Source organism: Ylistrum balloti, unplaced genomic scaffold (genome assembly GCF_031769215.1).
Source record: "Ylistrum balloti isolate Yb309-2 unplaced genomic scaffold, AGI_CSIRO_Ybal_v1 Utg370260, whole genome shotgun sequence".
Lineage (NCBI taxonomy): Eukaryota > Metazoa > Mollusca > Bivalvia > Pectinida > Pectinidae > Ylistrum > Ylistrum balloti.
Window position 1 is genome coordinate 276,283 of NW_026782205.1, and position 13,403 is coordinate 289,685.

At 35.1% G+C, this 13,403-nt stretch overlaps 1 protein-coding gene across 2 annotated transcripts in view; it reads right to left on the reverse strand.

Moving 5' to 3' along the window:
• The window catches only part of LOC132552587 (protein kinase C delta type-like), a 66,753-nt gene that overhangs the window by 9,692 nt on the left and 43,658 nt on the right, over positions 1-13,403 (reverse strand). The window contains exons 10-12 of one of the 2 annotated variants that reach the window (XM_060216772.1): positions 13,247-13,392; positions 7,784-7,825; positions 2,602-2,772 (exon numbers count right to left, since the gene is read on the reverse strand). In XM_060216772.1, coding sequence (XP_060072755.1) covers positions 2,602-2,772; positions 7,784-7,825; positions 13,247-13,392 — 359 coding nt within the window. The remainder of the gene's footprint in view (positions 1-2,601; positions 2,773-7,783; positions 7,826-13,246; positions 13,393-13,403) is intronic. The other variant, XM_060216773.1, reaches the window with a different exon arrangement.

Here is a 13,403-nt window from a genome sequence, read left to right on the forward strand (position 1 = left end):
AATATGTCCTGTGTGTTACTTCTGTAACACATGTGTTACTCTTGTATCCAGTGTGTTACCATTGTATCATGTGGTACTATTGTATCCTGTGTGTTACTATTGTACCCTGTATGTTAATATTGTATCTGTGTGTTACTACTGTATCTGTGTGTTTCTATTTTATCATGTGTTACTCCTGTGACATGTGTGTTACCAAATGTAACCTGTGTGTTACTATTGTAGCCAGTATGTTACTATTATATCTGTGTGTTACTATTGTACCCTGTATGTTGTATCTGTATGTTACTACTGTATCTGTGTGTTACTATTTTAACCTGTGTGTTACTATTGTATCTGTGTGTTACTACTGTATCTGTGTGTTACTATTTTAACCTTTGTGTTACTAATGTATCCTGTGTTACCTTTGTATCATGTATCCTATTATTGTAACCGATGTGTTATTATTTTAATCTATTGTATCATGTGTTACTATTATATCATGTGTTACTGTTACAGCCTGTGTGTAACTGTTACAGCTTGTGTGTTACTATTATATCAAGTGTTACTGTTACAGCCTGTGTGTAACTGTTACAGCCTGTGTGTTACTGTTATAGTCTGTGTGTTACTGTTATAGCCTGTGTGTTACTGTTACAACCTGTGTGTTACTGTTACAGCCTGTGTGTTACTGTTACAGCCTGTGTGTTACTGTTATAGCCTGTGTGTTACTGTTATAACCTGTGTGTTACTGTAACAGCCTGTGTGTTACTGTTATAACCTGTGTGTTACTGTTATAGCTTGTTACTGTTATAACCTGTGTGTTACTGTAACAGCCTGTGTGTTACTGTTATAACCTGTGTGTTACTGTGTTACTAATATAGCCTGTGTGTTACTGTTATAGCCTGTGTGTTACTGTTATAGCCTGTGTGTTACTGTTACAGCTGGGTGTTACTGTTATAACCTGTGTGTTACTGATATAGCCTGTGTGTTACTGTTATAGCCTGTGTGTTACTGTTATAGCCTGTGTGTTACTGTTACAGCCTGTGTGTTACTATTTTATCCTTTGTTTTTCTATTATATCCCATTTGATAATCTAGCATCAACAATTGTCTTCAAAACTCTCTCCACAATAAAGGTGACCTTCAGTAATAGCTACTAATTAGGATTTGTGAATCCTCAATCATGTTATGCTATTAACTGTGCTCTTTGCCTGTTCATTAACTGACACAAGTATCCTATGTTTTCTATAGCAATCATTGCAACAAAATCTTAAAACACATTATAGAAGATTTAGGTACATTTCATGTCATTAACTTAATTTCGTCTTCTCAAGGAAAATGTAGCTGCGATAATGTGTTTTTGCTTTCTCTCTTTTCTAATTCAGAAAAGAAAATTAATTAACAAAAGTCTTCCCCCTTTTTGTCATAAAACCATGGTTCAGAATGCTTTGATTTTCTGGGTGTTCTTGTCCTTAAGGGAAACTAATATTTTTTCACCTAATATTCTCAATAACCCTTATTAACTTCAGTTTTATGATAAGATCAGCCATTGTTTTAGTAAGTATCATACTGGCATATACACTACCCTTGTTAATTATTTACTAAAGCTTACTAATTACAATGGCAGATAGAAGTTTCAGAAAACATTTGCTGCCTGATGTTATGATTATGTGACCTAACTTGACCTTTCATAAACAACAACTGAAATGTAAACAGAATCTTAATTCAAACTCAGATTTGATAAAACTAAGGCAAAATTTGAACAAAAGACATGGAAAGTCCTTACAAAGAACACAGAAAATAACACCAGGTGTTCCACGAGGGAAAATTAAGTGTCTTCTGCTACATCAACAACACCGGCCTTATAAACCTTTGTCAATAAAGGAGTAATGTCACATTCTCTAATGAGAGCATTTGGAAAACAATAATAAACCATCACACTACTTCACATCGCACCAGGAAATATCTCCTTTTGAGATCATTTGGATATCTAAAATTCCTTCACAATCTTTATCAGCCTGCATGTATTGTGAGTTGGTCAGGTGCTGTCATCTTGCATGACAATTTTGATATTAGAATATTGAATCAACTGCGATGTGTAAACACCAAAGGTTCAGGATGCAGGGTTTTGCTATCAAGAAATGGAAATTTCACAAAAGGTGAATTGAAATCATCGTGCTTATCATACAACTTGGTAAAATGCTATATGAAAGATCAAGATAAGTGGCTGATGTAGAAGAATCTGTGTATTGTTCTTTATTTCCAAGTTGGGTTGATATATATGATGGAAATTGTCCAGGACATTTGACCCTTGTGACCTTTACAAAGAAGCAAGGTCAATCATATGAACATCGGTACTCCTTCATCCCAGCATGCCACAGGCCCAATATCAGCATACTGGGCCTTCGGGCTAAAAGTTATCAGAGAAATAAAAATCATGAAATTTCTTGAATTATTGGGCTAGAATCCTAAGTTGCCGCTTAAGTTGCAAAATTCAAGCCCTTAGCATCAAGTCCTTAAAGGATAAAACAGATGAATTATGCATTTTACTCACTGTTAAGCTCTACTATATCTAATTCTACATTTGTATAAGATTACATTCACTTGTATGCCTTTTTCCCAATACCTTTCCAAAACTGCCTTTGCCAAGAACTTTGAGGAAAGTGAATTCTCCAGGGGAAAACTTTTTCTTTGGGACACCAGCCCTTGGAGGAGGATCCAACGGAGGACCACCACTTTTATCCCAGATCTTCTCATAGCTTGGACTGTCTTCATCTGAGCTGTCTTCTGGAATTAACTGTCATGGAAAAAGCAAGGATTTTTTCATCAAGATAAACTCACAATCAACATAAATCATGTCAGCAGAAATCTTGAATACCTCACATTTTTTATAACACATTTAACATATAGGATGAAAGTTCTTACAACACAAACCAGTAGTAGACTTGAATGTAACTTTTCCATGAGTAAACTGCTGCCTTCATCTGACAAGTGACAAGTGTGGAGTTCGCTATCACTGACGTACGTAGTTGTATGGGATCAAAACCCAACTTTTACAGCTGTACTATGATCCTATGTACACTAAGGTTCAAATAGTGTGACGAGATGGTAAACAGGTATCTAGACCAAAAAATAAACAAAATGGTAACAATGTACTGTAGTCAATTCAGTCAAGCTTTGTTCAACACTTAGTCATTGATGTGTGAGAGTCTATGGCCCCCCTCATCCCTGTTTAGTACTGGGCCCTTGCAGTGTATCCAGATGGCGTCCTTAACCAGTCATCTGAAAAGGTTGTTTTCCCAGTTAACTATTTTGGAATTTTCCCAGTCAATGAAATGACTCCCTATGTCCAAGTGTTAAACAAATTATTCCAAATTGACTACAATAATATAGCACAACCAAAAAAGTTGGTAGATTCCCTACCATCTTGTAAACTATGTACGTCTGTGATAGTAGGCTCCACACTGGTCATTTGTTTCTAGTAGTTGTGTTGTAAAAACTTCTATTCTATTGATATAACCAACCTGAAGAAATGTTCTGAAACATCTAACATATGTCTGAGACCATGGTAAGTAGCAAGGTTTTTTCGACAATTGTACTAAAAAATATCAGTATTTAAGATTATTGAGGCTTGCTGACCACTTAAATTCTTTAAAAACATAAGAATGATTCCATGTTTAAATCATAATGGTATATAAATGTACCATGTAATTATATGTACATCAATACATGTGCCTGCCATATCATTCCTATATTTCCAAAATTTATGATTAAATGTGTTTTTACTTATCACTGTTATGCCAATGTCTATAACAAAGAAATGAGATCACAGAGGGGATCTTGGCACCCATCATCTTTATTGGTCCCTTACTTGCTGAATATTTTCTCTACTTTTCACTGCTTTATTTAAATAATTTATCTTATCAACAGGTGAATCAATCATATGGGACTTAAATAAACAAAGGAAACAAACATGTAAAATCAAGATGATCTCAATCTAGAGCATAGCTCAGAACCAGAAAATGAACTTTGATAACAATCAAAGTACTTCTCAAGCAATAGCAATATCATTTCTATTGTCAAAATCAAAGATAGCCACTACTCTGCCAACTTTTTAACGCGAGTCAAAACATGAGGCCCAATCAGCTTGAATTGCTCCTCAGTTCTTCTGCAGTCTTACATACAGAACACTTGGTCAGTTTGTGCAATAAATTTCTTGAAACCTGAAAGCCAGACATTTATTATTCAAGCATGCTACTACTTTTCAATTACCATAACTTAGGGACATTTTGTTTGATGAAAAGATGAAATCTTAAGATGTCAACACATTTAATACTTGTGACATTTAATGTGGGTCAAGGTCATTCAATTGAAAAAATTTGATGTTTATTCTAGCATGCTACATATCCAATGTCAGCACTCTGTACCTTTTGGTTATTTAAAAGAAGTTGGTAAAAGATCTTAATACATTTGACCCCTCCGACCTCCAAAAAAGGTCAAGGTCAATCATATGAACAAACTTGGTAGTCCTTCAGCCAACATGCTACAGAACAAATATCAGTACTCTGGGCCTTTTTGTTATTGAGAAGAACTCATTCAAAGATTTAAGCATATTTGACCACTGTGACCTTGGATGTGTGTAAAGGTCATTCATTTGAACAAACTTGGCAGCCTTCATCCCAGCATGCTACAGGCCTAACATTAGTGCCATGGGTCTTTTGGTTATAGAGATAAAGTTTGAAGGGAAAAGCTGATGCCAGATGGACAAATTATGGAAAGGTGACAGACGCTGTGCCATAGCATAGGCAGGAGACTTAATAAAATGAACATCTCCAGGGACCAAGGGGAGTCTATATTCAAAGTTCATCCAAGTTCGTTTGAAGCAAAAGCTAGAACAAAGGTTCACTTTCATCTCCAAGATGGTTGATTTGCCACTATTTTGTTTTTCTGATCAAAATGGATTGAGCACCATTAAGAAAGAAGAGGAACCTGCGTGTGTGATCCAGTAATTTGCGTGTGTGATCCAGTAGTTTGCGTGTGTGATCCAGTAATTTCAAGTTATTCTCAGACATTTTGTATTTGCGATCAGTCTCAAAATTAGAAGAGCACCACTCGGGACAAAAGGGAATATGCTTATGAGACATGAACAAGATCCATCCTTCAGTTTTCACAAAATAGGAATAACAAACTTTCATTATCAAAATCCAGGATGGTCATCCATCAACCATATTGTTTTTGTGATAAGTCTCCATATTGGAAGGGCACATCTTGGGAAAATGGGAAACTTGAATTTTTTTAAATTTGAGAAAGATCCATATAATATGTCATAATAGCTTAAACAAACTTCCATTGCCAAAATTCAACCTGTCAACCATTTTGTTTTTCTGCACAATGTCAAAATTCCAAGGGCCCCATAAGGGCAAAATGGAACTTTCATATCAAATATGAGAATGATCCATCAAGTACTCTTGAAGATATACTGATAAGAAGAACTGTTTAAAGATGGATCACAGATGGACAGAAGGACAACAGAGCATGATTGCAAGACAATTTGGACAGTCAACCATCTAATAATGGTAGGCTAAAATAAAATATAGGAAATTAACATTAACAAGAGGCTCATGGGCCTTAATGGTCATTTGACATAAAATACAAGATTTCAAATTTTGAACTTCAGAAGAAGTCAAAAATGTGTTTTCAAGATGGCGGCCATGTTGGATTTCGGACCAACCTGAAATTAACAAATTTTGGTCAGGATCATGCCACAATCATTTCAGGTAAGTTTCAGCTCAATGAAACATGTAGAACTTGAGAAGAAGTTGAAAATGTTTACGACGGACGACGTACGATGGATGCCGGATGACGCCGGACAAAAGGCGATTGCAATAGGTCATCAGACCCTCCGGTCAGATGACCTAACAAAACTGACTTTTGTTTACATCATCATACAGGATCAACATGAAGGCTCTTCTTTCTTATTGGCAGATATTTGCTGTTTGTTACCAAACAGGTTGTGGGAGGTGATATTACAAATAGGAAGATATTTATTGTGTGTTATAGGTGAGGCGTGGGAAGTGTTCATTCAATGTGACTGCCTAAGGATGCTAAAAATCAGGTGTCAATGTCCGGTGAGTGTGCACCAGTCTTGGCCATACAAAGTCTAGTATTGATTACTGATTATAACATAAGGAACAACTTCAATATGGAATTTTCAAAAATCTGCTATGTCATTTATAATGCAGAATATTGATATCAATAACTTAGTGATGTGTTGGTATTTAATTTACAACGGAACATAAAACTCAAACTGATTCAAAAATATTCCATTCAATAAGCCTTCCTTCCATTCTTGTAAATAATTATCCCTACCTTCTAATTTTGTTTTACCAAAGTGTACATTTTTAAAGCATTTAATCATTTAAAAATCACAGTTAAATATCATCATTAAGGTCGAACATAATATAAAACAATAGTGAATTCCCTATAATAAACTGAATTATCGTCTATTGATTGAAATCAGCTATCAACAACACTCATGAGAAAATGGAATGATGCACATCTAGGGAAAAAGGAGTCTGTACATATGAAATTTAAAAAGAAAAAAAAGAAAAAAAGAAAAATATCCAAACAGTAGCTCTCAAAACCTATATCAAAATCCGAGATAGTCAACTGTTGACTGTGTCTTTTTCTAGATCAGTCCAAAAGTGAGATAATATACAACTAGGGACCAAGTGGTCCCTACATATGAATTTTAAACAGTACTTCTCCAGAAATAGTGACAACAAACTATAACTGTTAATATCCAAGATAAGGTTGAAATGCAAAATCACTGCAGAGAGCACTATTCAATATGGTGTTGTTGCTTTACATGAATGCAGAGCCAGACAATTTCTTTTATGAGGATGAACGGTCAAATGAACGGACACAGAGAATAGATGATTCTATTATACCCCCTAAGTTAGTTCAGGGGTAGTTTACTGTGAGAAGACTGCACCTTACACGTAAGCTTTATTGATCTGCTCAGTATGGGCACTCCAACAGATAATGCACTTTAAAATTCATAGAATTGGCAGGTCTGCATGTTTCTATCTAAATAAAACACTTTCTGAACAATTTTAAGATTTATCAATAGGGAGAAAAAACAAAATGGAGACTTTACATTAGCTGGTAAATCAGAAGACAAATACATGTGTTACTGAAAGCCAAACCTTGCATAGAAGCAATGCTGTGTTTATCTTTTACAAATGTATGTTGTATTGACTATGAAAATTAACAGCCTCAAAAATAGAAGACATTTGACGTCTAACTTAAATAATGAATTAGTTAGTAAACTAATTTGCTCTGCATTAGTGCATCAGATTTAGGAGATTTAATTTGTCAACTCCACTGCAACCTTCAATACTTTTTAAGTAAGAATTTTGAAGACAAAATGTTAAAATAAAAATTAAATCTAATAAGAAATAAAGTGCACCAAATATTATGATAAACACACCCATATATTATGATAAACACACCCATATATTATGATAAACACACCCATATATTATGATAAACACACCCATATATTATGATAAACACACCCATATAATTACAATTATATTGAAACACAAAGAAGATACAATCACATATAGTTCTGTTGACTGTGCCCACCACGTCGATTAAACAAAAATGTGCTTATTTTGTACAATTCAGCTATCACTATTTAATCACAGATAGGGTAAGGTGGAGAGAGAAAGACACAAGCTTTGGTAAAGAGTTAAGTAAGTGCACTACAGAGAAAACCCTGAAGTTTCCAATCTTTTCTATACCTTATGTTTGTCTCTGTTTGTTCCTTTGGCTGATTTGGGTACCTAAATACAGTACATTTACACAAAATCAACACCATTACTAAACAATTGTTTCAATCTTATATGCAGATTAAAAATTCAGTAGAGATTGATGTTCAAAGAGTATCAATATCATTACTTTAATGGACATTTGATAAAAATCTGTTATAGTCTTCAATCATATTTAATTACACAAAGTACATCATGTCAACTGAGAACAAAAATAGGAGAATTTTGTTGTAAATTAAGACCACTACATCATCAATATTAACACTTCAATGTCACACAGGACTTGGTGGTCAGCTATGTTACATGTTAATAATCCTCCTGAAAAAAATTTATTATCCAATAATTTTGAGTTTTCATTTCTCATCAACATTTCACTTTTCTATGAATCTTTTAGATTCGAAAAATTAATTTTACCAAATACTGCAAAAAATTATTCAATTTTCAGAACAATGCTTCACAGATAACCCTTCTTAACATACTTCACAAACAACCCTTCATAACAATACTTCACAGACAACCCTTCATAACATACTTCACAAACAACCCTTCATAACAATACTTCGCAGACAACCCTTCATAACAATACTTCACAGACAACCCTTCATAGCAATACTTCACAGATAACCCTTCATAACAATATTTCATAAACAACCCTTCATAACAATACTTCACAAACAACCCTTCATAACAATACTTCACAGACAACCCTTCATAACAATACTTCACAGACAACCCTTCATAACAATATTTCACAGACAACCCTTCATAACAATATTTCACAGATAACCCTTCATAACAATATTTCACAGATAACCCTTCATAACAATACTTCACAAACAACCCTTCATAACAATACTTCACAAACAACCCTTCATAACAATATTTCACAGACAACCCTTCATAACAATATTTCAAGGACAACCCTTCATAACAATACTTCACAGACAGCCCTTCATAACATCAGAAATAACACTTGACAAAGAATACTTCAAAGATAAGCCTTGATAACATCAGAGATAGCCCTTCATAAATCAAAGTGTTGAAGCCACTCAGACGATGTGTATTGAAATAAAGAAATAAGGAAGTAATATATCAAAACAGAATGCCATATAATCTTGAGTGACTGGTCACGCTGATTATATATATATATATATGATACGAAGGTTCAAGACATACAGTCATGATAAGATCGTATATGATAATTATGATGGATCTGTGAGATTGGAGAGGTAATAACTGATAATGTCCAGTCAAGCGTGACTCTGAAATCTGCATCTTTTACAGTATAGTGCACCATCACAGGCCATAGAAGGTCTAAATATTTTCTTGTGTTCATGGAGATAGGTTGAGATTTCAACATTGATGGTAAGTTATTATAACTGGCTAGTAATCATTTAATTACTTGTTTATCCATTTTACTGGGTTTTTTTTTTTTTTTTTAATTTGAACTATTTTACACAATAGCGACCAAAAGCATTTCATCAATTCATAGCTTATTTTAGCACTGCACATTACTATGTCTCAAATACAAAGTGTATGTTTTAAACTGATGAGTCCTACTGATTCTAGAAGTTGTAGAAGCTGAGGGCAGACATGGTCACCTTGCTAGGCTTAGAGGGAATTTCTCATTAGTCTCGTGGTGGAATGTCTAGCTACAGAACGAGTCACTATAAATAGCCTCATCAGAATTCAAACTCCAGTAGATAGGAGCTGTTTTTCATGATTCCTTCTAATTAATAATTATGTATTAATGATTGCATCAAAATCCAGTCACTAGTCACACCTTCATTTTCCAGATACAACTAACAAAAACTGCACAGTACGTTTCATTTCAATGGAAAACAAGTTGATGAGTCTTTGCTCGTGATTGTACGCTTACAACATTATCACAAGAATGTATAGACTATATTCAATTTACAAGACAGATAAAACATGATATCAGAAAAAATCATATAGACCTATTAGCTGTTCAAGTGTTAAAACATGCTCTTCATGGTATGCTGTAAATTCATGATAAGGACTAGAAGCATTGATAAGACATGAACATGAGATCAGAACTGTTGCCAATATTGAAATAATTACTTATATTTATCAGTACAATTCAATGACGTGATCTAATGACTGCTTTGTTCACATTTATGTAGCTTGCCAACCGCAGTTTATTTCTTTAAGCAATATATCTGTCACAATCTTGATTGTTTTCTCGTCCATGCTTATAAACAGAGTTTAAGCTTACCATCAGAATTAATCATAAAAAGCTAGCTCTATGTTAGTCAGTATTGTTTTGTATTGGTGTTTTCACAAACTTTTCAATTAATTTATTGTTATCATATGTATAATTTTCTATCAAAAATGATCATCTATGCAACACATACAGAATTTTACAGAATAAATGAAAATGTTTTAACATATTCCTAGTTATGTATTTGAATTAAGACTTTATTAATATTCAGATTCTTATCAAATGACCATTTTATTAATAACTAGCATATTTAGGAAACTTCAAAAGCATGGACGAAGACGGATAATCGAATATGATTTTTCTTCCCAACAGAAAAGAAGTGTAGTAATATCTGTATGAAATAGTTTCAAGTTATCGTTTAAAACTTGGCATCTTATCATAATTTTATAAAATACCAGCGTCAACTACTTCATGAACTAATTTCAAAACCAATTTTACATCCTTTCCACAGAGGTGTATGTATGCTGTTGGGGCATTTTTGGTGTAAAATTCAGTCCAAGCTATAAATAGCCTAACAAACTCAGATCTCGGTGATGGCTATATGACACACAGCATCTTAAACATACTTCATGGATAACCCTTTAAACATCACAGATAACCCTTTAAAACATCACAGATAACCCTTCATAACATTACAGGCAACCCTTCATAGCATCACAGATAACCCTTCATAACTTCACAAACAACCCTTCATAACATCACAGGCAACCCTTCATAACATCACAGATAACCCTTCATAACAACACAGATAACCCTTCATAACTTCACAAACAACCCTTCATAACATCACAGGCAACCCTTCATAACATCACAGATAACCTTTCATAACATCACAGACAACCCTTCATAACATCACAGATAACCCTTCATAACATCACAGGCAACCCTTCATAACATCACCGATAACCCTTCATAACATCACAAACAACTCTCCAAAACATCACAGACAACCCTTCATAACATCACAGATAACCCTTCATAACAACACAGATAACCCTTCATAACTTCACAAACAACCTTTCATAACATCACAGGCAACCCTTCATAACATCACAGATAACCTTTCATAACAACACAGACAACCCTTCATAACATCACAGATAACCCTTCATAACATCACAGGCAACCCTTCATAACATCACAGATAACCCTTCATAACATCACAGGCAACCCTTCATAACATCACAGATAACCCTTCATAACTTCACAAACAACTCTCCAAAACATCACAGACAACCCTTCATAACATCACAGATAACCCTTCATAACATCACAGACAACCCTTCATAACATCACAGACAACCCTTCATAACAACACTTGAAAGATAACCCTTCTAAAAAAATAATCCACTGACATTTCATCATATCAATACTACACAGATATACCCTCTACAAATACCTCACTACTATCCTCAATCAATTCATAACAAACATCTCACAAATGGTCGTTCATTGATATCAAAATACTGTAAACCACAGTCAGGTAACAGTACAACCTTAAGTCTCCATGTCACAGTCAGGTAACAGTACAACGTTAAGTCTCCATGTCACAGCCAGATAACAGTACAACCTTAAGTCTCCATGTCACAGTCAGGTAACAGTACAACCTTAAGTCTCCATGTCACAGCCAGGTAACAGTACAACCTTAAGTCTCCATGTCATAGTCAGGTAACAGTACAACCTTAAGTCTCCATGTCATAGTCAGGTAACAGTACAACCTTAAGTCTCCATGTCACAGCCAGGTAACAGTACAACCTTAAGTCTCCATGTCACAGCCAGGTAACAGTACAACCTTAAGTCTCCATGTCACAGCCAGGTAACAGTACAACCTTAATTCTCCATGTCACAGTCAGGTAACAGTACAACTTTAAGTCTCCATGTCACAGTCAGGTAACAGTACAACTTTAAGTCTCCATGTCACAGCCAGGTAACAGTACAACCTTAATTCTCCATGTCACAGTCAGGTAACAGTACAACCTTAAGTCTCCATGTCACAGTCAGGTAACAGTACAACCCCAAGTCTCCATGTCACAGTCAGGTAACAGTACAACCTTAAGTCTCCATGTCACAGTCAGGTAACAGTACAACCTTAAGTCTCCATGTCACAGTCAGGTAACAGTACAACCCTAAGTCTCCATGTCACAGTCAGGTAACAGTACAACCTTAAGTCTCCATGTCACAGTCAGGTAACAGTACAACCTTAAGTCTCCATGTCACAGCCAGGTAACAGTACAACCTTAAGTCTCCATGTCACAGTCAGGTAACAGTACAACCCCAAGTCTCCATGTCACAGTCAGGTAACAGTACAACCTTAAGTCTCCATGTCACAGTCAGGTAATAGTACAACCTTAAGTCTCCATGTCACAGTCAGGTAACAGTACAACCCTAAGTCTCCATGTCACAGTCAGGTAACAGTAAAACCTTAAGTCTCCATGTCACAGTCAGGTAACAGTACAACCTTAAGTCTCCATGTCACAGCCAGGTAACAGTACAACCTTAAGTCTCCATGTCACAGTCAGGTAACAGTACAACCCTAAGTCTCCATGTCACAGTCAGGTAACAGTACAACCTTAAGTCTCCATGTCACAGTCAGGTAACAGTACAACCTTAAGTCTCCATGTCACAGCCAGGTAACAGTACAACCTTAAGTCTCCATGTCACAGCCAGGTAACAGTACAACCTTAAGTCTCCATGTCACAGCCAGGTAACAGTACAACCCTAAGCCTCCATGTCAGAATCAAAGTTAGATAACATGTTCATGAATAAATCAGACAACTGGAATTACACCAGTCTTATCCATACAATAACACTTAGCACAGGAACCAAATGATCCTTAATAGTTTTTTTTTTTTTGATCTCTGATGAAAATGATCTCTTAGATATTTTTCCCGACTTGTTGAAGAAGAAACATTGATTTAGTATATATAAAGGAGTCAGTGAAAGCTGCTGAAGAGAGAAGATATTTCAATAGGTAAACGTACTTGGTTATTCATATACAACAGTCTCTTTGTCTTATCTCATTAATTTCATATGCTGTTACCATGGTGAATCAGTAACTATTATTGATGCAACGTAATGCACTGTAAATACTGTCTAAAGTGTTACAATGATTTTAAGTCATTTCAACATGTGAAAACATTCTGAATCATCCATGGTAACAGGCACATGATGTGTGAATACCATTCAAAACTTACATTTGTAGTTGAGTTGCTATTTGGTAACTTAACAGCTCCTGGTGTTTTGCGAACTTCCCCCAAAGCTTCTGCAAGTAGTTTCTGATTGACGCCACATAAATTTGGCATGAACTTCTCACACTTCTTGTGACAGTTTACTCCACAAACTAATAAAATA